Source organism: Notolabrus celidotus, chromosome 3 (genome assembly GCF_009762535.1).
Source record: "Notolabrus celidotus isolate fNotCel1 chromosome 3, fNotCel1.pri, whole genome shotgun sequence".
Lineage (NCBI taxonomy): Eukaryota > Metazoa > Chordata > Actinopteri > Labriformes > Labridae > Notolabrus > Notolabrus celidotus.
This window is the reverse complement of record NC_048274.1, coordinates 20,993,967-21,019,077: the sequence shown is the minus strand read 5'-3', so window position 1 is coordinate 21,019,077 and position 25,111 is coordinate 20,993,967. Positions and strand designations below refer to the sequence as shown.

Genomic DNA, 25,111 nt, shown 5'->3' with positions numbered 1-25,111 from the left:
GACAGACAGACAGACAGACAGACAGACAGACAGACAGAGATGGAGTATGCAGAAAGAGAGAGACATCTAGTGGTGAGCACTTCACAACATCATATTTTCTTGATTTGCTCTTCTAAAATAGAATCCTACAAACAATCTTTGTAGATTTTAAGTGCTTTAAAATCATTATTATGTTTTGGAAGTAATAAATTGAAGACCATACTACAATAATATTTTACAATGATCTTGCAGTGATCTTGAAGGCAGACATATCTGAAGATAAAAATGCATAGAGCCCCTGCGAACAAAGTAGCATTCTACCCTTCAGATGACATGTTTGTGTTTTTTCGATTCCTGTGTGTCTTGGCCCTCACTGTTTATGATGTGCTCTGCAGTACCTAACATCTGTGGATAAATGTGTCTCTTACCCTTGGTTGTCAGGTTGCCCAAAGGCAAAGCTGCTGAATCTGGGGATCTCGCCTGTGTCCCAGCGAAATGAGTCTTTCAAAGGCTTGTATGTCAAACCTGTGGAGCAAAAACATTGCTGTTTCATCCCCTCAGCATCTCAGCAACCTCCACCTGCTACTACAACTGCTCCAAGCCACAGCAGAGCTGGTAGGTACTGATAGTGTCACAACAAAAATACTATTAATATTCATTTGGATGATCAAGATGAAAGATTGTACCAATCCAGAAGTTTCTTGTCTCAAAGTCAGTGTTTGTGACCTCGTTGCTTGTCTCCAGGTGACTGAGAAAAAACGCCAGGATGTCCTGAACCTTCTGATTGTGGATTTGGGCAAGAATACCCCCTCCTCCCTGTGGGTTAAAACAAAATACATGTTTACAAAAGTATAGTATGTCTTCATTTGATGTAGAGCTTGTCTCCTTTTTTAAACTGTCAACACACACCTGTCTCTCACCTGACAGTGACTCTTAGCTCCATAGTAGGTGTCAGCTTCTGAAGACACGATGAAGCAGTCTCCATCTATCATCACATCACAGCTATGGAAGGGAAACTGCACTTTCTCTGTGGGCACATATAAAAATAACCAGTAAAAAATAACAACATCCTGGTTGAATCCACAACCTCCCAGCATTATGCAACTGAGAGACAGAGTTAAAGCTGTCTTTATTATGGAGAAAATCACAGCAAGGTTATTATATTATTTTTTTATTTATCTTCCTTGACTTAATTTCAGTTGAATTTTACCTCGAATACACTTGTGTAATTTATACTATAACGTGTGTATATTTTGAAATAAGGTGATAAGAATGTATTAACAAATATTTTGGATATAGGAAATTGTCTCTTAAGGTATATGTAAAGCAAACAAACGTAAGTGGAATACTTCTCCTTTAAGTTGTGCTTGTTGTGTGTTATTTGAAAATAAGAACAAAAAAATAGTTTAAAAAAATAATAAATAGCCAGTAATGATTCTGACCATCTATTATCACTCACGATGAATGATCAGACGATGATATAAAGTCATCATTTAAACTCAGGTCTCTCTTGAAAAAGAGATTTAAATCTCCAGGGACTGCCTGGTTAAACAAAGGTTAAATAAATAAATAAACAGCAACCGCAGTTCTTAATGCAGATGAAACATGCAGCATTATGTCCAAGGACATGAGTAAAAGGAACCCAAACAGCAATCAGAAAATAATTTTGTTGGCGTATTTAGCCTCACCTTGATTCATTGCTGTAATTCACAAAAGTGCCTAAAAGCTATCAAACAGTAACACTGAAACTTATAAATCTCATAGCAGCTTACAAGTTCTTAATGCCACCTTAAACTAATTATCATGCCTTTGCTTTCACCATTTATTCTCCACTCTTTCATCAAGTTACCAAACTCAGAGTAAAACAGAACTCAGAAGCATCCACATAATGTTACTCTGATGCATTAAGCAGCACTACTTTACATTTTAAACAAGCCTCAGTGTCTGAGAGTACATATCATGTCTCTGCTTCTTTGTGTTTAAATGAGAACACATAAAGTACAATAAAGGGATCTGCACTCACCTGCACACTCAGCACCACCATAGCCAACATCACATAGACAAGAGCATTGTTCCTCTTTGAAATGGCCGTGTACACACTGCATGCTGCACCGCACTGAAAAACAGACACGGAGCAAAGTTATATCTGCCTCCCTACTTTAAATATTTAAATACTAGGATATAAATGAGAACTAATTTTGATGAGGTCGGTAGGTTATATATATATATATATATATATATACATATATATATATATATGGCAAGCCGTTCAGGAAATAATATATTGAATGAAAGTCTGAATATATTGAATGAAACTCGATATATATGGAATGAAGTCTGAATATATGGAATGAAACTCGATATATATGGAATGAAGTCTGAATATATTGAATGAAACTCGATATATATGGAATGAAACTCGATATATATGGAATGAAAGTCTGAATATATGGAATGAAACTCGATATATATGGAATGAAAGTCTGAATATATGGAATGAAACTCGATATATATGGAATGAAAGTCTGAATACATGGAATGAAACTTGATATATATGGAATGAAAGTCTGAATATATGGAATGAAACTTGATATATATGGAATGAAAGTCTGAATATATGGAATGAAACTTGATATATATGGAATGAAAGTCTGAATATATCGAATGAAACTCGATATATATGGAATGAAGTCTGAATATATTGAATGAAACTTGATATATATGGAATGAAGTCTGAATATATTGAATGAAACTTGATATATATGGAATGAAGTCTGAATATATTGAATGAAAGCTTAAATAAGTACTCTGAACACCACTTATAATCGTATTGTTTTATTGTCATCAAAGAGACTCATCTTTTATTAATGTCTCTCTGAAAATAAACTTTTGCACTTCTTTTTAGTGTTTCTGAGGGGACACATTTTCCTCTACCTCTGTAACCTGTGGTAATTTGGTCGTACTTTTCCATTACACTCACTCACTGTCAGATGATGCACACAGGTATGAGCTCCACCTGTTAAGATTGAACAGGATGCTACATTATCACAAGTCATAACAAAAGTTAGCTAGCGAACTAGAGGACTGAACCACCTGAATAAAGAAGGGGCAATATCTTTAGCCTTTGTAGAAGTGTGTATAACCTGTGATATTTAATATTTTCGTATTTTCACTTGTTTACTACCCTCCTAAATGCTTCTGCAGCCCACTGCTTCGTGTTCCTCTCGTCTCTCTGTGCAGACGGTCCGATCATCACTTTTGGATGAAACCAACTTAATATAGAGGAGGGGTGGGTTCCTTTTTCCTATACGGATTGACTTAACAGCACATGCATTACCCAAGGGGTTGATAACCCCTTCATTAATTAAAATTGCAGTGAAAACATCTCGTGCCTCCCTCACGGTTGCATTACTAAAAGCTACGTCTAACCGGAAAACAAAATCACACCCCTATGATCACACCCCAGAAAGACAAGATGGCGCAGGCCATACATGACGTGATTTTTCATTCCATATATTCCGAGTTTCATTCCATATATATCGAGTTTCATTCCATATATATCAAGTTTCATTCAATATATTCAGACTTCATTCAATATATTCAGACTTCATTCCATATATATCGAGTTTCATTCAATATATTCAGACTTCATTCCATATATATCGAGTTTCATTCAATATATTCAGACTTCATTCCATATATATCGAGTTTCATTCAATATATTCAGACTTCATTCCATATATATCAAGTTTCATTCCATATATTCAGACTTCATTCCATATATATCAAGTTTCATTCCATATATATCAAGTTTCATTCAATATATTCAGACTTCATTCCATATATATCAAGTTTCATTCCATATATATCAAGTTTCATTCAATATATTCAGACTTCATTCCATATATATCGAGTTTCATTCCATATATATCAAGTTTCATTCAATATATTCAGACTTCATTCCATATATATCGAGTTTCATTCAATATATTCAGACTTCATTCCATATATATCGAGTTTCATTCAATATATTCAGACTTCATTCCATATATATCAAGTTTCATTCCATATATATCAAGTTTCATTCCATATATATCAAGTTTCATTCAATATATTCAGACTTCATTCCATATATATCAAGTTTCATTCCATATATATCAAGTTTCATTCCATATATTCAGACTTCATTCCATATATATCGAGTTTCATTCCATATATATCAAGTTTCATTCAATATATTCAGACTTTCAATCCATATATTCAGACTTCATTCCATATATATTAATTTCCTGAACGGCTTGCCATATATATATATATATATATATATATATATATATATATATATATATATATATATATATATATATATATATATATATATATATACTCTGTTTTGATATTGCTAAGCTTACCCTGGCAGAGGCGTCCAGTGAAGCCGGGGTCACACTTGCACTTGCAGGATGAAATGTTGAGATGGCCATGCAGACCACAGCTCATACGACATGGATTCTTTGGGATCTCTGATGACAAATGTGCATGGACAACGACAAACACACACAGAAACAAATGCACAGAGCAAAATGAACATCTGGAATGTATAACCTTATCTCAAATCACCTGTCAGCATTAAACTTAACTATAGAACTGTGACCTTTTGTACTCATTTTTGACTTGCACTTTTAAGATATAAGCAACTATATAGTATTTAGAGTACATGCAAACTGCATTGAAAATAACTGATAATTCAATGACTTCATAAGCAGAAATAGTTATAATTGTGTAGTTGGACTGCATTTGCATTGTTGATAATCCTGTAACTGATGGCAGGGTAGCAGAAATGGCTTTGAGGAGCACAATGGTTATGTGTAGAGAAGTGATAAATGAAGATTTAAACTTAAATATTTGTTCTTAAGGGTGCTAGTTTAGCTTAGTAGTAAAAGAGTGTGTCCCTTATACAGAGGCCATAGTCCTTGCCACAGCAGTCACTGGTGGTCGGCCACGTCCCATTGCTGCAGTCACCCCCTCTCTTTACTCCCACATTCCCAGTCTCTCTTCAGCTGTCATATCAAGAAAGGAAAAATGTCCCCTAATGTTTTTTTTATAACTGCTCTTTAAAACACTCTGTAAGTAATGTATAATAATCTCTGTCATGGTTTTATGTTTAATCTTGGAGGAATGTTTTTATGAAACTATAACTCTACTTTCTTTTTGGTAAAGACCTCACCCAATGCTAACTGAGAGTTATTTCATGTGTCCATAGAAAGCCAAATTTGCTGACTAATACTCTATAAAAAGGTTTAAACATAAGAAACTTTAGCTACGATTGGACACTCCAAACATCTTACACACAGTATATTTGTATATTGTACATATATAGTCTTACCACATAATCCACCCACATGGTCCCACAGTCTGAAGCAGCCAGACATGGAGGAGGTGCAGAGAGAGCAGTACAAACCGGTCTTATAGGGTGTCACCAGCCGGCCATTGACCTCCCAGTTACCCCTACAGCAACATAAGAAATATGCTGAAATTCACTCATAGTAACGGACACAATATAGAGGAGTGGTAGGAGTCTCAAACTACCGTTAAAATATCAAATCAAATCCATATACAGAGAAGGAACCTTCTCTGTTTAATTTAAGTATCATATCATACAAAGACCTAGAAAAAAGTATTGATAATACAAGGATTATTCCTGGGAAATAAATATATAAACATGGATTATAATCTATTTTTAAACATGCACACGCTTTCAGCCTTTTATATGATAATTTGTTTGCTGAGACAGATTAAAATGTCTGCTTTTCTAAAAAACTGAGTGTTTTTTATAAAATGTAAAGCTGTTGACTGATTTTCTTTCATCTTTTTTGGGGGGATGAAATTAATGCTTTCATTTGGGGGAGAATAAGGGTGGTACTTTTACCCAGGAAAATATGCGCAAACAAATATCTCCCAGAGGTCACCATCTTTCAGACAAAGCTGAGTGGCACAGCCAACCTGACTTGAAGTGGCCCACACCATCTACATACCAAGAGAAAGACACATTACATTAGAACTTTGAAAACAAAGCATGAAAAGCAAATGTATATTTATGACGTCTTTCAAAATACAATCTTCATAAGCATAAGTCAAGTTTGTATCTGTGTATTAATACCTGTGTGTAGTGCTGACAGGTTGCATTTTCTCCACACTGCCCACTCAAATAGAGAAAATCTTTTCCTTCCTCAAACCAAGAGTCGATGGCGTCTTGAAAGGAGTTGACACCATGCACAGAAAAGTGTGTGTTCCAGCCGACGTGACTGACAGGTGAGGAGTGCAGAGACGGGAGATCGCCGTGACACGATGCTGCTCTCTCCTCTGCAAGCAACACCAACTTCTCATTCCACTCCTATGGAGACAACATTCAGATTTAATAATAACTATACAGCCATTGAAAATCGATAACTACAGTAAAAGTTGCTCAAAGAAAAAGAAAAGTTTGATTCCTTTTACAGCAGTATGTTGCCTGCTCTTCTTCAGTGGAGGTCTACAGTTCACCAGCACAATGACTGGATTAAAAAGTTTAAAATGACTTTACACAGCCTTCCGATTAAACTGTACATCAGCTTTTTGACTTTTTTTTGTAAACATTTCAGTAAAGGGATCAATGTCATATTTATCATGTACAGTTCTGTCAAGAGCTCATACATATAAAAGCATCTTGAAACATTCTATTCTACATGAATAATTAATTAATTTGAAGACACTTTATTATAACTGTACAATTTAATTTAATACTTTCAACTGGAAATGTTCATTATCTACTCCTTCAATAACAAAATATGTCACCAGCGTCTGTCAACTTGTAGATGCTCTCTAAATCTGAAATGAAGGTCACATTTTAGTGTGTCAATTTTTATTACAACCAGATGAAAGAAAAGCTCTTCGACATGAAGGTCGTTCCTGAGATTTCATACGCAATTTTCTTTACCCGCTTAATCCTTTTCAGCGGTCAGAGCCGAGCAGGCAACATGCAGAAAGACACTTGAGGCAGGCTGCTGGTCTATGATAGGACCAAAAAAAGAGACCAAAACTCATTGTGTGCTGCACCATGAAAACTCTAAGATTTGCAGTGTTGGCTGAAACAAAAGACTGGTTTCCATTAAAACATTCCCCAACATTCATTTTTCTGCAAACATCTCAGGGAATTCATAACTTACTGTGTAATTAGATGAGGAGAGGTGTAGATTTGTGAAGTGTTCATCCCCATTTCTCACACTATGAAGCTATGCTTAATCTTCTTCACATTTTGCATGTTATGAAGCACACATACAAGAACTATTCAACTAGAACTATTCAATCTGTTCAACAACTATTTCTATGTTTAAAACCGATATCAGAGATATGATACTAGTGTGTGGTTTACAATGGCCCCTTGAGTCTGCCAGACTTCTTTGCTTGTTTCTCAGTTGATAGACAGCTAGGTTAGCTACATCAACAACATAATAGAGGTTATGTCTTTGTTTCAGAAAGTCCATGGTTGAGACATGAAGGGTGATGCGTGCTGTGTTGCTGGACATCCCAGTCCATATGTGAGAAATCGTGCTGGAGTGAGTCGTTGAAGTAAGATGGCCATCTTTACCATTTCGCTACACTTTGATCACTCACCACAAAAACAAATAAAAGTTTTGTTCCTCTCAGAAAAGAGAAATAGATGTATTTGGATTTAATTAGATACACTGTTGTCATACCTGTTGTTTAACTTTATGTAATAAGTATTGTTTTGTTATAGTTCCAGGCACAGTTGTATGATGAATGAACTAAATTAACAATACTCAATATTTCTGCTGTTTCATTTTCACCTTATGAACAGCAAAAATGAAATTTTAGAGCTTAAGAAGTTATGAAAGAAAGAAATAATCTCACAACACAAGATTTACATATCAAAAGTTAGAGGTGCACGTTGATATCTCCCTCTTAGAGCAGTTTTATTACCTCATAATAATTCTTAGCCTGAAGAACTCAAAGAAAATATGCAGACAGGGCGATGGTTGAGAAAGGGAGGGGCATCATTCACTGCTAAAATATTGGTATTTTATCTAACCCTGAAAGTAAAGCCTAAAGGACTGTATTATAATCACTTCAGCACAATCTCATCATAATGCTAACTGGTTCATCCCTGAGTGGAAAAAAGCCCTTATTCAGACACTCACAAACACAGCCGAGGCCTTGAGCTTTTTAACGTTTATCAGTAAAGCTCTTTAATATGCCTCTTGAGCTTCCTCTGAGGGCTTTCACAGGGAAATTACCTGTAATACCAGAGTTTTGAACGCAGAGTGATTATCCACATCGTCTTTTTCTCATTACCGCCTTATCAGTGGAGAGCAGTTCTCTACGCTGAGGAGCAGTCGAAGAAAAGAGCTAAGTCTGAGCAGCTGGCTTTGAGGATGTAATCTGCAACAAAGTGACAGTTTGCCCAGGTACAAATCTTATTTAGGCCCTGTGGATATCTGGTGCATTGTGGGTTTTTTAATCCATCATTACACCTCTTGGTCACAATTATATGCAGGCAACTGGGCTGTACGTCAAAGCAGTAGATGGAATTAGATAGGGAGCAGATAAGGTTGAAGTGTACATGGGATTAAAAACTCCTGAGTTGAAAATGTATATCTAGATTTGCTGTACATTCAGCATGATTTAACTATATATTTATCAGCAGCATTAAGAGACTTACAATGTATGCTGTTGCTTTTTTTCAATCTGACTCCAGTAGCAGAATAGATGCATTGTGCAACCCTCACATGAATTTACACAGCTAATTAACTCTGCTGCAGGCAGCTTCGGTAACACCACAGCAAACAAATGGTTCATGAACTCTACTGTTTCACACTGCTGAATCTGATACTATCACAACTACAGATGAAGAAAGCTTAACTTATGAGGAAACTCTGGTATCTTAAAACCACTTTCTTAGTTTTGCATGTTTGGGGTCTCAATGATTTATAGACATTGATTTATAACAAAAAAATTCTGAATTTTCTAGAGCTGATTGCTTCAGCCTGAAGTCATGAAACAGGTCCAGTAAGCTACTGGACCATTGTGGCTTCATTATTAGTTCTGATAACTACGAGAGCTATATAGAAAATATAATATTATTTTTTTTACTATTTCCTTCAGTTACCATTTTTGCTTTGTTGTCTCTTTTGTATATGACCAGGGACCAAAGCCTGTATTACTTTGGTAGGGCATATGATAGCTTGCTGCGACGCATTTGGTAGCTAATGGAAGCTTCCACGGAAGTTGTGGGAAGTGGTATCTGCAATAGCTGCCAAGAAGTGCCTTAAACAGCTGCAGTAGCTCTATAGCTACCTGACGGCTTTAGTCCTATTGATACTATGTCGTTAATAAGGTTCTTGATATTTGGGTGCCACTTGTCCACAGGGGTCTCAAGAATTCCACATTGATTGAATGATCCTCAAAGTAGCTTGTCCAAAGTTTGTCCAGTATGTCCTTAAACTGCTTGCTATTTACGCTGACAGATTTATTTGTAGGTGTCTGCCATTAGAGAGAAAGAGAAAGTGTGTTTAAGATTAGAGTGCTTATTAAACACCAAGCAGTTCTCATATAAGTCCCATCATAATCCACGGACAAAATCTGTAATTGTATTTGCAGGACATGTGAGAGGCTAGTCTACAGCAGCCTTTATTGGCTGCCTTTATTACTTGGTTTGTTTTTGTTAATCTGTGCTGAACAAATATTGTGTTGTATTTTTTTAATATTTTAGAATACCAAAGTCATAAAATACCAATATCTAAATTGCAGTTTGAGGCAGCACGAACTGCAAGGTGCTTTTTTCCGCTGACGCTGATGGAGCTTTGTAAATAGTCAAAGGTGGCCGATCCCTAACAAAAACATCCATCTCTCTTGTAATCTGTCAGTGGCTAAAACCATCAACTTTAGAGGACATTCTTGGTGTGCATAGTTGGGTGCATTTTCAAGTCATGGTCTACCTGTTGCAACCTTTAGCCCAAATCGCTGCTGGTTGCTGAAGTTATCTAATGGTGCAATTTCAAAACCTTAAATTTCATTTTCAACCTAACAGTCATTTAGACGCCCTAAAACATAATTGAAACAGGGTCCAGGTTTAAAACTGTCACAAATTCCCTATTATTATTTGATATACCTGCATTAGCTTCATCATTTCATTTCTCACAAAGGTCTTTTTGTGAAATAAACAGCTTTGCTCTCAGAGGACTGAAAAATGAAACGGCTCCACCCTGAAGTCTCCTTGGTGCTCATAAAAGTTGTTCAGCTATAGGGTTTCACTTCACAACATATCTCATCCGCACTCCCATCATCATCATTATTACTGTCTGTCTTTGCTTTGCACTGTCAGCTAGCTGCGAGCTACTTTTGGCTCAAAAGCATGTTTGTTGGACTGCTAACACTTGGGAAATACAGAATCTCTCACAAGTGGAGAAAGAGAGGCTATGTTGCAAAAAAGTAAGTCTTAACATAAGGCAAAAATGGGCTGCAGAGAGAAACTCAACTCTATTCAGAAAATCTACAATGTGGATAACATACCAGCCCTTTTTCTTTCAACAAAAAATGCAGACTGTTTACAAATGGTCAATGTCAAACTGTCTTAAACACACATAAAGGAGACAGCACTCAAACCATTCAGAGAAAGAAAGAGACAATGGATGCCACAAACCATTTTTTGCATGTTGGCTGCGATGGGTTTGACAAAGCTGCGCAGTCTATTGTGCTGGGCAACAATCTGCGAGTGCTCCTTTACCCCGAGCCCTGCAAAAAAAAAACACAAATGCTGAGTTAGTGTAGCTCTTCTACAATCACTATGGCAACACTATTAAAACGAGTAGGCAGGATGTCTGAATGAGTGTCAAGAGAGGGTTAGAGTTGAAGTTAGAGCATCTGCTGTTGCTTTCAAGAGGTTAAACACTCAAATCTTACAAGAACTGTTATACACTTTTTGTGATTAAAAATCATCACATTTCTGTATGGGCCTATTCTGTTAAACCTCCAATGCGTATTAGGCTACAGAAACTATATTCAGGTCTAAATAATCTGCTGATAAGAGCCATCATGAAAAAATAATGCTTAACCATTAACAGATATGATCATGTTGCACATAGATCGATTATTCCTTAAAAGTAGTTCCTTTAAATGTGTCAGTTCTTCCTTAAATATTCATTATATTTCATTATCATTTGTGAGAGCTTACTGAATTTGAGTAAATGTGTCTTCAGATTTTTCTTAATTTTCAAAATGACACACTTGTAACAGTATATCTGTGGTAGATTCAATTGTCTGAAATCCTAAAGACTTTCCAGACCACACACTTTGAGAATAGGCTTCAACTTCACTATTTCTACACCCTACATTTTACTCATATTATCAGAGCAACTTTATCCAAAAAGTTGAAGAGTTTCCTTCAATCAGCTCCCCAGAGGAGTTAGATCATTTCTCCTGAGTTTGGCAAAAAAAAGAAAAAAAGAAAAAAAATCATTAAAATGGTAATTATTACAGCTGATGCCAAACTTCAGTTGTACAGCAGGCAGAGAAAGTTTCTGTTGGTACTTAGCCAGATGGAGTTGGACAGCTAAGCCCAATTGAGTCTACAGCCTAAAGGGTTGCCACCTGATACTAACACAAGAGTCAAAACACATGTATCATCTTAGACTTGGCATACGTGCTATTACTTTAGTAATTTACTTTCTTTTCGGCTGTTGACAAGTTACAGAAATTCATCCTGCCTCCTAGAATATAGTCCCTCGTGGCCACCTGACTCGTGCGCACAGACTACAGTAAAATAATTTACCCTTGACAGTGGAGCTCTGCTGGTCTGCTGTGTCTCTGATAATCCGGTTGGCGTGGATAAAAGGAAGCAGCAGAAACAAAACGACGAACATTTCAAAACACAGAGAAGCTGTCAGAGGGCGCATCGTGAACTCGTGGAGTGTCTCAAACTAACTCTGACCACTTGTTCCCAGCTCTCTTGTCTTCCTGCTCTTCTCCTCCTCCTCCTCCCTCTTCTTACTCACAGCCGGCTTGCAGCGCAACGCACATGCCCTGTTTAGCCAATTAGTCTACTTTTCAAGGACTGGGGAGTGGAGTCTTTGGAATGTCCTCAACTTTGTTACATCTGAAAGACCTTCTGCATTAATGGGAAGAGTAGGCGCATTTTACATTGTTTCATTTTCAGCCCACGGAAACAGTGCTAAAGCCTGAGTTAACTACTCCTGCACGTTTTGCAGTGCAGATAGGTGCTAATGCAAGGAGACACATTCTTATCAACACTGAAGATATCACAAGAAAGTTATTATTGGATTCTCTTCTTTAGATAGATAGATAGATAGATAGATAGATAGATAGATAGATAGATAGATAGATAGATAGATAGATAGATAGATAGATAGATAGATAGATTGATAGATAGATAGATAGATAGATAGATAGATAGATAGATAGATAGATAGATAGATAGATAGATAGATAGATAGACTGATTGATTGATTGATTGATTGATTGATTGATTGATTAATTGATTAATTGATTAATTGATTAATTGATTGATTCAGGCGAAAATCATTCAAAGCTATTCTTTTGCAGTTAATTGCTAAAAATGCCATTTTGAAAACATGACAGTATCAATTTCACCAGTACACTAATTTATTATTTTATTAGCTCAGCTTAGTTCAATCTTTTTTTATGAAAACTTAATATTCTTCCTGGGGTCCATGCAAAAAAACATTTTAACACAAGTTAAAGCACCTACACAGCACTATAAACTTGAGTTCAAGCCCTGAGATAACATTTTGTGCAGAAGCTTTTTAATGTCATTATTGGTCCAACATAGTTAGCTGATATTACGAGTCGAGTCCCCAGTCAAGGTGTGCAAACCATGACAAAAGTGTGAACCATGGACATTTATCCCAGTACCCTTGAAAAAATAGTTACAGGGTCATAAGCCCAGATTTTTTTCACGGCAGGTTTTTTTTAAAACATTTTAATCCTATATTCCAGGTATTGATTTGATTTAAGTGTATTAAATCATTAGTATAGTGTGTTCATATTTGGTGCATCATGAAATGAAAAATATGAAAAGGAGACGCTGAACTGTTGAGCAGCCCAAATCCTAAAGTAGTCATGAATGTGATAACATTTTACTTTCAAAACTCCAGGAACTGGTCTCCATCAAATTAAAAATTAGTAGATATTTTTCATGAAACAGTAAAATCTTTCAGTTTCAACATTTGATATTTTCTCTTTGCACTTTTTTCAGTTAAACACATGGTTTAAATGATTCAAAAAATATTCAAATCTTTTTTTATTAACACTTTAGAAAGCATACCAACTTTGTAACTGAGTTCATAGTTAAGTGAGGTCTTAAAACTTTTGATGGGCTGCTCTTAACAAAGCTGCATGTCAGTTGATGTGTGGTCCTGAAAAGTGCACTTCTACACTTTTGCAAGAAGTGACAGAGGGCTACATATATATTCAGATATATGTTGATAATTTAATAAAGCATACAATCTTATTTTCTGGTGAACACATAGTGAAAGTCATGGCAACAGAACAAGTTGATGAAATAGATTATTTCTATAGATTATAGAAGCATGTCAAATCGGTCAGTCAAAACTCACAAACCAAACTGCTCATTCATGTAACATGAATTTAGATTTTTTTTTCATACATTTACCTACATATACTGTTTTTCTCAGAGAGGGGTCTTTTGGACCCATACTTTGCCAACAGAGGCTCTAATGAGGAATTATTGTAACAGGTAGCTAAACATTCAAGACTAACTAACTTGTCAGGGTGAAGTGGAAAATCTCTCCTATCGGAAAAAAACAACTAATATTCAAATATATTTTCAGATTCAGATTCAGACAACTTTATTGATCCCAAGAAGGGCAATTCATTTATAGCTTACCATACAAAGTTTAACATCTACAATACATCCATCATATATATATGCTACAAGTCACAAGTCAAGCACCGTGTCTGTACATGGGACCAGAGGGTCTGTACATGGGACCAGAGGGTCTGTACATGGGACCAGAGGGTCTGTACATGGGACCAGAGGGTCTGTGAAGGACATAAGTTAATGTAATAAATAAATAACAGTAAGATACGACAATGATTAAAAGGCAATATAATCTCTTTTCATACCAATGTTATTTAAAATCGAACTTCAATTTGGAATCAAACACAGTTCCCAGATATTTGTACGACTCGACAGTCTGCACATCTTCCCCATGAATGACACTAACTTTGTGTACAGTATTGTGTCGAAAATCAATAATCATATAATTTGTTTTGGATACAATAAGGTCAAAGTAGCTCTCATCACACCATGTTACAAAGTCAAATAAGGCAGGACCATGGTCAGACTCTGAGCCATGGAGCAGCAACAACAGTATAGTGTCATCCAAAAACTTCACTGAACAAATGGTTGGTTATTTTGGGTAAGAAAACAGACAACAGATTATTTGTGATAATGTCATAACAGATGGATTTTCACAACTTACATATGAAAAGGTAGAACTTTTATTTCACAAAATTATACATTTATAATAAAAAAACAACAATCACAACCAAGATAATAACAGTACTGTTGTACTATTAAATAAATGTTGTTGTTGAGTGAATGAGGGGTTTAGTGGTAGGTTACAATGCACCAAAAATCAAAATCTCTAAAGGGGCTTATTTTAGGCCACTCTTCAGCACCCACAGCTGGTGTGTCACTACTGCCAGTCAGACCTTGTTACAACTTTTTGCTTTGTCATCTCTGTCGTCATCACCTGATCCAAATGACAGAAAGAGATTTATTCTCAGTTGAGTGTCCTCCAGTGTTAGACATGGGAGAGTTTATTCAGAGAGACTGATGTCCAGATGAGTCACACCTAACAAAGATTTGTTTCTGACTCCTGAAAAGGCTGAGCAACGGGTGATATTTTTTTGTCTTTAATCCAAATATGGTTTTCTCGGATCATAGCAGATCTTTTAACAAGAATAACTTTACTTGGTTAAAGGTGCAAGGTGGAGCGGTCATCTGTATCTGTTTGGACACTATAAGAGTTATTTTAGTACAAACCCAGACTGGGAGGCAAGAATCATGACTCACACACTGTGGGCCGATTCAGTGTCTGCCTGCAGCGCAACACAATGGACTCTCCCTCTTGTTTGTCTCCCCAGTGGGCAGAATGTATTTAGCACTGAGGATTCAGACCCCAGGATGATCAGTTGTCTCTTATCGCTGTGATTCTGCTGCATCAGTCAGGGACTGCCTGACCCTGCTGAGCCAGACCACAGCTGTGCACACAGTCTGTTCTGGGATCAGTCAGATGCAGCCTCCCACTGAGATGATTTCTCAGGTACATCCAACAAGCAGGGACCACAGTGAGCTCCCTCCTGTGTGAGCTCAAAGCAGTGCTCAAGAGTCTGAGCATCCTTAATACTCTCTCAGTACTTGGCAGTGATGCTGGCTGAACACAGTAAGGACAGAGGCTTATCTAAGCAATACATGTTTTCTCTCTTGCACACTCACATCTTTACGGATTGAATTACCTTATTAGATTTTGAACAGATTTCGCTGTACAATTAATGCAACAAACTACTAAAGGGGTAGACATAGCCACATTGTCTAATCCCACTCGTTTACTGGCTAACACTTGAAAACATTGCGTTTGACATTTCTGCTGTCACCACCTTTTTTCTTTGGGAAGCAGAAATTACCAAACAGAAGAGTGGATTCCCATTAATAGCTTTATCCTGGTAGACTATGGCTATGATAATGACCGTCAACGACAGGTAGCTGTGTCATTAAACACACTTCACCTTATCCTCTATTTTACTGTCAATGTGACTGATGGTTGATTAAATTGATATCTTGTTCTTATTGATTGCTTATTTCTTGTTTTGTTTTTACCTTTGTAGTACTGAGCACTTAGTCACTTTGTAGCTCTCATGCTGTTTGTGGGTTATTATTAAAAAGGAGGCTGACTCACTGCAAACCAAATCTTTCTACAGGAACAAATAAAGTAGCCTTGAACCTTGAACCTCAGACCATAATTTCCATAAAAACCTTGAAACAACTTGAAGTAGACTTGAAATTAGAAATAACATTAATAACTGAATTCAAAAGTGATCATTCAATAAGTAAATCGGTTTTAAAGTTGGGACATTTTTAGATCTTGTTCTTACAGTTATACTTCTTTTGCAACCAGTGGAGTGCTCCCTGCTGGCCAAAGAGTGAATGTTAATTTAAATTCTTACAGATTCTTAGATACATATCGTTTTATAGATAATAGATATATGACATTTCTTTGCTGGCCTCAACAGCCAGGACTGACGAAACCGAGCTGCCTGCTTCACATTTCTAAAAGCAGCTTCACAGAAATGATGCTTCCCAAACACAAAGTTTAATGTCTTATTGTAAAGCATAACAGGTATAAGAGTGGCATTATTAGTATGCTTTACTGAAAGTCACTGTTTAAAAGTCAGCTGTGAAGGGTGTGGAGTACAAGTTAAATGAGCAATAGAAGGAATCTGCTAGATTTCTAATTCACAGTAAATCATAGACCTAATCATTATATGACATATTTATAGACTTCTTTGTACTCCCTGACATTCTCGTGATATACCAATGTCATGTGTGGCCCTTTGTTTTTTAACCTAGCACAGTTGTTTTGCTAGGTCAAAATGTTATACAGTACTTGAAATCATGTATGAATATATTCCTGCAGAGGGCACACAGGGTCTCAGCAGCCTCCCTTTATCACTGCAGGGAACACTTTGTCCAACTCTGGGAGCAAATGCAGCTTTCTGGTTTTCATTTTAACTTCACTAATGTTTCCCTGCAATATAAATATTAAAAAAAACCAAGTAAAAATACATAATTCAAACTTTTTCTGTATTCCATATTTTTGTTAAAGAGCAGATAAAAATATGACTCAGTTTTACTCTTGTAATTAATATTGTTTTTGCATGAGAAATCCTTCAATATGAAACATTAAGAACTGGTGATGGCAGGCTATAATGCTGTGGTTTTTTTTCTTAGTTTTTGCATGGTAGAACAGTTGTATTTGCATTTGGAAAGTCCATGTCCTCATTTCATATTTCTGTTACAGACTGTACATGATCCAGAACATATTGTCCGGCATGTTCAGCTTTCTTCCACTTCTAAATTTATAGATTTAAAAAATATGTTAACTATGCTGCTTTAAAAAGGCAAGAAGTGCACACCAAGTTAAGTAAAGGGGTAAAAATGTGTTTACTATTTTTTAAATGACTCTCCCTGATTGGCTCATGAAGAGTAGACCCTACATTCCTCAGCGTTTTGCTGCAGCACTTTTTCCACTCTGGTCATTCCCTGCACACACCCCAAGCTCACCTACTGCCTGCAACTTGTTACAGATTGGAGGACTGATCTTCAGCTGGAGTGGAACCATTGGAAACATGTTTGCCTCAGCTGCGATAGTCTTCACCTTGTGTTTCTTCTCACTGAATCCTGCTTTTGGACAGGTGAGTTTATGAAGTGTCACAACTAATGAAATATTTCAGGAGTTACAACTACTGCGGGATGCAACAGTATATATGATATCAATCAAGTGTAAAAGTCTCGACATATTAGAAAAAGAAAGTTCTATTCTATATTGAACTGATTAAATGATGACGAATTACCTTTTAATATCTACAATGCATGCAGAGGCATCAACTGCTCTCAAGGCTCTCAAGGCAGCAAACTTCCAAAAAGCTAACTCTGTTTTGAAGTATCACTTTATTATGACTTTGCATGCATGTCTGTGAGTGTATAAGGTGCTTCTTGTGTTTTGGGCATTACTGAGAGGTGGCCTGCATACTTATATGTTGATAAGACTACAAGTGTCATAGTCTAGGTCTGCAACATGTGGGTATATGTTGTTAAAAAGTTGTACTTCTGTGTTTCAAAGTCAATTCACATGAAATTGAATGATCAAATCTGGTAAGGTCGAATGGACATATTGAGCACTAGTACTTTCTACTCACCTCCTTCACAACCAGTCAACATGCAGCCATGTGAAATGTAGCTTAGCACAGGCAGAAAGAGGCCTTTGACAGCTACACTATAAACACCAGCCAACCCCTGACTGACTGAAGTCTCTCCAAACTCCAGTCCAAATCAGAAAGGTGTTTTCAACAAATATTGACTCTAGTTACATAACTCTGGCAGGACGAAAACACTAATTGGTTGTCTGAGAAACACACATTTTAGGACATGGCATACAGAATTAATGTGGCTGTTGAATGAAGGAGGGAACTTGGATGAAAAACAAGTCGGTGCCCCTCCCTTGCCACTCTAGCCTATAGAGAGGAAGGACGTGATGTTTATGATCAGGGTGTTTAAACCTTAGTCAGAACCCTAAATCCACCACTTAATTAACAAAATGTATTACCCCATAATGCATGTCAATTAACTTTTTGTTCATTTCAGTCCCTCTCACAAAGTTGCATAACTTCATATAACTGAGACTTTAATCCTTCACATGGCATCACACCCAAAAACCACATTACAAGACTGGTCAGCTGGTTACCTTCAGAGGGTGTCTCTGTTTTTATGACTGGGTTACAGTATGCAGCTTTGAGAGGAGGAGGTTCCCACTGCAAAGACTTAGAGTGGCCAAACATAATCTGATCTTAATGCATAAAACAGCCCGGCCTCTGTGCTGCTCCGTCTGCACAGAGACTTACATCTGTTCACTTGCTGAAGAGAGGACCGGTGTTTTCATGTTTTGGTTAAAAATGTGATTTTATTTCACACTGTACCTTTGGTTATACTGTTTATTTTTCTAGCTGAGCATTGAGATTGAGAGTGTGCATATTGAAAAAGTTAACTCAGGTGTTCTTAGGTATTTGATATAAGCTGAATATTTTCTTAGTTATAATTCAAAAAAGTAAGACAAAGAATGCAGCTCCTTGACATTTGAGATTATATGGGGGTTGTTGTGAAGCATTCTAATAAGTGCATTGACCAAATTAATCAAAGATGGAACACCTTTCAAATTTAAAAAAGTATTTTGACTTGTTTTAATTCTTACATATTAATTAATTTAGTAGCTTATGATCCTGTAGACCAATATATATGTGAACAATTCTTTAACTTCTTCTTTTATGGGCTAAAGCAGTAACTTCTCTGTACCTCATATACAACCTCAACTCAAGGTTCTCACCACTTCAAGGGGTGATGTAACATATTGGTAAAAATACCCTTGTCCCATCTTTTGAAATGTATTGCTGGTATCAAATTTAAAATGAAAATATATTTTCAGTTTCAACATCTGATATGTTGACTTTGCACTATTCTAATTACATGTAGACTTTACAAGATTTGCAATCCATCAGACCCTAACTAAAAAGGCAGCTCAAAGTCTGTTTAATCAGACCAAAGGTTGGTACACAGGAAGTAACAGTGCAGGCAAAGGTACCCAAATTTCAAGTCAAAAAGCAGCCCAACTTACAAAACAAGTATAAACAAACACAAGGAAAACAAGGCTGGAATGCAAATATTAGGGTACAAGATGAACTGACACAGAAGGAAGGGGAGAGTGAGCTTAAGTGTACCTTGGGAGTGGAGTTAACAAGACATAGGTGAAACACATTGGGGTATTCAGGAAAAACTCAGAGGAGAAGAAAGTAAACAGACCTGAAACAGAGGCAGGGTAAGTAACAAAATAAAACAGGAAACACAAGAAAGAAACATGAGGGAATTAAATAAAACAACTTAATCCGGAGGCATGACAGTGGAGAGGGTAGGGTGAAAAAATGGATGCTTATAAAATGGGAACATGTGTGTTGATTAGGAAAACTGGGAAAGATCGAGGATATCTGATGGAGAGGTGGAGAATAGCACAGGATATTTGGAAGTGGCAAACTATGACCATATTTCTGTTGCTTTTAAGGTCCAATTATTAACACTGAATAGCTCAACGCACTAGACGCTGCAGATGTTGGACACAGTACAGTTTAAAAAATAACCATCTTTGATTCAAACAAACTTAAATGTTTTGTGATCTTGTTGGTTAATTGTAATGCTGTTTTGATCAAGCTATTGTGTAATAAAAAAAAAAAGCTACATTTATTTAAACTGGTCACCCTCTCTATTTTTTTCCAGGACTGTCCAAGTAGACAGGAACTACAGGGATCTCTGAAGCAGGTCCAGAAGCTCCTATCGGCATATGAAACCTCCAACTTGCAAAGTCTTCGCAACCTGAAGAAGAAAATTAACCTGTTGCAGAGCGCAGTAGGGAAGCCAACCACAAAAGCCACCAACAGTTCGGAAAACCTTTCAAAATCTAACTCAATTGACAGACTTATATCTGCCATGTCTTTTTGCGTCACCTTCTACTTTACCTACAGGTACCTGCCCAAAACTGGAGGCACCCCTTAATGGAAGGAAACTTGGCAAGTCTCAAAGTGTGGGCCATGAGGTTCACTTCCTTTGTGACCCTGGTTATGAGCTTGTAGGATCAGAGAGCAGGGTTTGCCAGGAAACCCTGACCTGGAGTGGTCAGCAGGCCTCCTGTCGAGGTGAGTCACCAGCACTGATCTTCTGCCTCACCTTCCTCTTTATTATTCTGGCCGCCACTGATCCTGTTATCTATCCCACTGATCACATTTTACAGCCCTGTCATCGTCCTCTTTGTTACTCTCCCTTCTTCTGCTCTCTATTGCAATTCCTCTTTTTGTGCTCAATGCATGTCACCAACATTTTCTATGCAGAGATACATTTCAGATGTGGTCCATGATCATATTTCCTCTTTATGTATTTTAGTTGTAGACCAAAGAGTTCATTGGATTCTGTGATATGTGATATTCTACCCTCGTCTGACAGCTTGCTAACTTAAAGATAACAGCTAAAAGGCTGTTTGATCAGGACAGGGCTTTATGTACACTTTGGCTGCCCTTTACAATACCACATGTTGTCCTAATTCCCTCTTGAAGGCACATACTGTATTATCATGTTTATAGGGCATCAAAGAGGCTGCATATGGTCTTTCGTCCCTTCAAAGTTCATATACTCCAATAAAGAGTTTCATCTAGGGTATATCTTCCTGTTTTTTCTCTAAGACAACAACAAGTGTGCGTGCTCTCCATGTTTGAATGGAGGGACATGTGTGGATGAAACAAGCAAGTTCTCTTGTGTCTGTGCAAAGGGCTGGGCTGGAGCTACCTGCCAGAATCCTTTGCCGAAATGTGGGTATATACACACTCAGACCACACAAATGTTTTGCTGTTGTACTTAAGACAATGTTTTGATTCAAGTCTGTTAAAGGTGATTATATTGTCCAAGGGTTTGGCTTGCTTGCACAGGCCATTGCAACATGCAACAAAGTAGTCTTAATGAATTCAAGGCTGAAGTCCAGGGTGAAGATGTTTCAGGTGCAGTGGTAACAGAGACTGTGATTTATTTGTAACTATTTTATAGTTGAACGATAGTATATAGTTTGTAACTGTAGGTCTAGTGTTCATTAGAAGGCAGTACCAGTGCAGAATCTGAAACCCTTCTTATGCCACATGGACCATTTTCTTTGGAAGAGGATGCCTAAAAATAATTTTGTACAGTCTTTTGACAGCAATGTGTGCATGATTGAACATTTTATTATGGAAAACAGTCCTGTGAGCAACATATATTATGCAGACATTCAGGGGTGAGTGCAGGCTTTTTTTCAGGGGGATCCAATTGGAGCAATGAATTATGCAGGGGTGGCCTGGAGTATAGTGTACTCACAAATGAGTAGCCTTAAATCATCCCTTCGCTTGCCACTGATCATTCATATATAAGCATTAAAGTAGATAGATGGCTTATACCTGGGCATATTTTTGTATTTGAGTACTGATAGGGCTGTAAACCATTTTTATTTTTGTTATCGTGATTAATTGCATGATTGTCGATAGTTAACTAAACTAGATTAGTTAATCACTAGTTAATTTCACATGTTGTATCCCTTCTAGATATATTTGTCAAATTTGTAATACTCTAATCAATTTGGGAGTGGACAGATGTGCTTTCTCTACACAAGTTTAAGTATTTTATTATTCCAATATTCCAAATCAATGACAAATGATGTTAGAAAATTCTCCAGAATAACCTCAAAGATACTGCATGCTTAAAAAGATATGTTGAAAGCATACCATTGCTAACTCAAGCCCAACAAGCAACAACAGATGGACAGATTTATATGAATTACTTAGTAATAATACTGAGGAGGAGGAGGAGGAGGAGGAGGAGGAGGAGGAGGAGGAGGAGGAGGAGGAGGGTTCTTTGCATCGGTAGTGTGCTTGGCTTCAAGTGGTATATGCGACTCGACGTACTCTGGTGGGAACTCAATTCACAAGGACTCAAAGATAAAATATTTAACCAATTTAAAGGACTCTATAGAGTAAATGTCCATCCATTCATCCATTTGCTGTACTGCTTATCCCGTTTGGGGTCCCGGGGTGCGGGAGCCTATCCCAGCTGTCATTGGGTGCAAGGCAGGGTACACCCTGGTCCGGTAGCCAGCCTATCAAAGGGCCGATATGTAGAGACAGAGAACCATTCATGCACACAATCACAGCTACAGGCAATTTAGAGTAAAAGGAAATATATTAAAAAATATATATTGAAAAGCAAAGAAAGCTACACTTTTTGTTTCACAGCCCAAATAGTTTGTTTTTACACAAATCCAGCCTTTGACAAGGCAAATAGCCAATCGTAGTTCAGAAGTTTACTGTGGCACCTGGAGTTGCAAATTTGTTTCCAAAAGGGTCCTATGCCACCCCTGGCCACCCCTCTTGATCCATAGTACAGACAATGCTGACTTCACTTGCTGTTTCACATATCTGAACACATTGTATGAGTGAGACCAAGATGAACAATGCATGTACATTCAATAGTAATAATGACTATGATTGAGCTTTTGACAGAGATTCTGCAATAAAAGTATAGTACGAAGAAATAAAAACATCCTCTGCAACCTCTTACTTTTCTCTTCCCTGTCCTCCTCATTCAGTTTTTGTCATCATGACAAACACCTCTGCAGCTACCTCCCCAGCCACTAATGCTGCTGCTGCTGCCACCTTACCTGCTGCCACCACAGGGCTCTATGTTCGTCCATCACGTTGTACTATAACACAAGGGACCACCCACTGCACCTGTGATCCAGGATACACCATCTCTGGCAGGGACAGCAACACCTGCACTGGTATGCATAACACCTGTTACTGAAACAGATGTTCATATTTAATGCCCCAGCAAAGGAAGCTAACTGTGTGTTCACTGGTTACCTCAGACATAGATGAATGTGAGCTATTCCATAATGGCCAGACTGGGAGACTGTGTTTGCACGCTTGTGTTAACACACCTGGAGGGTACCGCTGTTCCTGTCCTGCTGGATACAATTCAACCAGAGATGGACGCAGCTGCAAAGGTGCACATGGGCTTTTTCTTCTTTCTTTCTTCACATAGTATAACACATTGTGTTTTTGGTTATTTCACAAATCATTATCAAATGCTTAAGAAAGCAAGACTCTCTAATGTTGCTGATGAAACTCAAAACAACACACCCCTGGCTTCTTGGTCCATTTCAACAAATAATATACTTGCTTTAGTGTGTGTTGCTTAGTCTAAATGAAGGAGATCAAATCACCATTACCAAACCTTGACTTTTGATAACTCTTTTCATCACTGACAAGAAAAATCTTTTACAGGATATTACTTAAAATATGATCACAAAAATGGCTACAGTTGTCAAAAAATGGGAATTGGATTTTTATGCAGCATTTATGATACTTCAGCTAACTTTTTACTGTGTTAATGCTTCCTCTCAGACATTGATGAGTGTGCCACCAGACAAAACAACTGCACAAAGGACCAGATGTGCATTAATACATATGGAGGTTTCCATTGTGTTCGAGTGGAATGCCCCAAAATCCCTCATGCTACATATGTCAAGACATCCCCAATGTAAGAAACACCTTTGACAAAAATCCACGGTCAAGCACAGTTATTTTTTCTTTTTAGATGCACTGAAAGAAAAAATCAAGGGTAAAATGACAAAATGCTTGACAATCAGCTTGTGAACATCATTTCTCACCCCCAGCTCTGTCCTACCTCTTCATTTTTACTTCCAGGCGTTGTGAGCGTAACCCCTGTCCATTGGACAACAAGGCATGCTCCCAGACCCCAAACTCCTTCTCCTACCACTACCTGGCTGTGGTCTCTAATCTGTCGGCTCCTCGTGTCATGTTCAGAGTCTCAGCACTGCGTCCAATGGGTGACACACTTCGCTTCTCCCTACTGGGGGGAAAGCTCGCTCGGAGGCACTTCACAGTCCAGCGCTCGGACCGGCAGACGGGTCAGCTGATGCTGGTGAGCCCCGTGCAGGGCCCCGCGGCACTGGAGGCGGAAGTGGAGATGAGTGAGCTGGAGAAGGGGGTCCACTTGGGGAGGTTTATTACCAAAGTCACTATGTTTGTTTCTCAGTATGAGTTCTAAAACTAGAGGTTGAAAAACAGGGAAAAACAGAAGCACAATATTCACAGGGCTGGTTTGTTGAGATAAATGTTTGATGACATAATTAATATAATCTGATGTTTAATACAAGTGTAAATCAAAAGAAGCCTTTACTGTTTGTCTCATGAGCTGCTGCAGCCTAGTATAAAATGTTTAGAAAGGTCAGCAAGAATACACATACAAACCTATACAGAATTGATCCTCTAGTGATAAATAAATCAATACCAGTTTTGCACAGAACTTTGCATTAAATGTAGGATATGTGTTCTGCAGGGCCATTTGAAAAAGAGCTGTAATCATGAAAATGTTTTGATGTTTGTTTGTGTTGTTTGACCACAAGAACAGAGTTTGTATTGATTATTTCATACATATGTATTTCATGGGGTAGGTATGACAGGGACAGATATGAGGTAACAGTACAGCAAGGAACTGTGAACATAGACACAGTCCATCAGAGAGGAGCTACTTTTGACAGAATATCCTGCTTTGTTGTCACGGAGTTATATTTACTGGACATGTAATCATGATGCATAAAGATGTGTTAAATTATATCATTTCTTTTATTCCAGTTTTGGTGCAGCTATACTGTCA

General features: G+C 37.5%; 2 protein-coding genes across 3 annotated transcripts in view; one reads left to right on the top strand and one right to left on the bottom strand.

The window, feature by feature from the left end:
• LOC117808972 (C-type lectin domain family 18 member A-like) overlaps positions 1-12,086 on the bottom strand; it is a 16,676-nt gene extending 4,590 nt beyond the window's left edge. The window contains exons 1-10 of one of the 2 annotated variants that reach the window (XR_004630414.1): positions 11,804-12,086; positions 10,676-10,767; positions 6,137-6,370; positions 5,906-6,003; positions 5,363-5,484; positions 4,392-4,499; positions 2,003-2,095; positions 889-1,006; positions 666-795; positions 408-504 (exon numbers count right to left, since the gene is read on the bottom strand). Coding sequence is in view for 1 of the 2 variants with exons in the window: in XM_034678634.1 (XP_034534525.1) it covers positions 408-504; positions 666-795; positions 900-1,006; positions 2,003-2,095; positions 4,392-4,499; positions 5,363-5,484; positions 5,906-6,003; positions 6,137-6,370; positions 10,676-10,767; positions 11,804-11,927 (1,205 nt within the window). In the remaining variant the exon portion in view is untranslated. The remainder of the gene's footprint in view (positions 1-407; positions 505-665; positions 796-888; positions 1,007-2,002; positions 2,096-4,391; positions 4,500-5,362; positions 5,485-5,905; positions 6,004-6,136; positions 6,371-10,675; positions 10,768-11,803) is intronic. The other variant, XM_034678634.1, reaches the window with a different exon arrangement.
• LOC117808965 (fibulin-7-like) lies at positions 7,489-25,111 on the top strand. Its single transcript, XM_034678631.1, has 9 exons — positions 7,489-7,584; positions 17,404-17,511; positions 20,138-20,297; positions 20,383-20,553; positions 21,094-21,219; positions 23,019-23,210; positions 23,298-23,435; positions 23,836-23,971; positions 24,139-25,111. The coding sequence occupies exons 2-9, from the start codon at positions 17,446-17,448 to the stop codon at positions 24,500-24,502; spliced, it is 1,353 nt and encodes a 450-aa protein (XP_034534522.1). The 5' UTR covers positions 7,489-7,584; positions 17,404-17,445; the 3' UTR covers positions 24,503-25,111.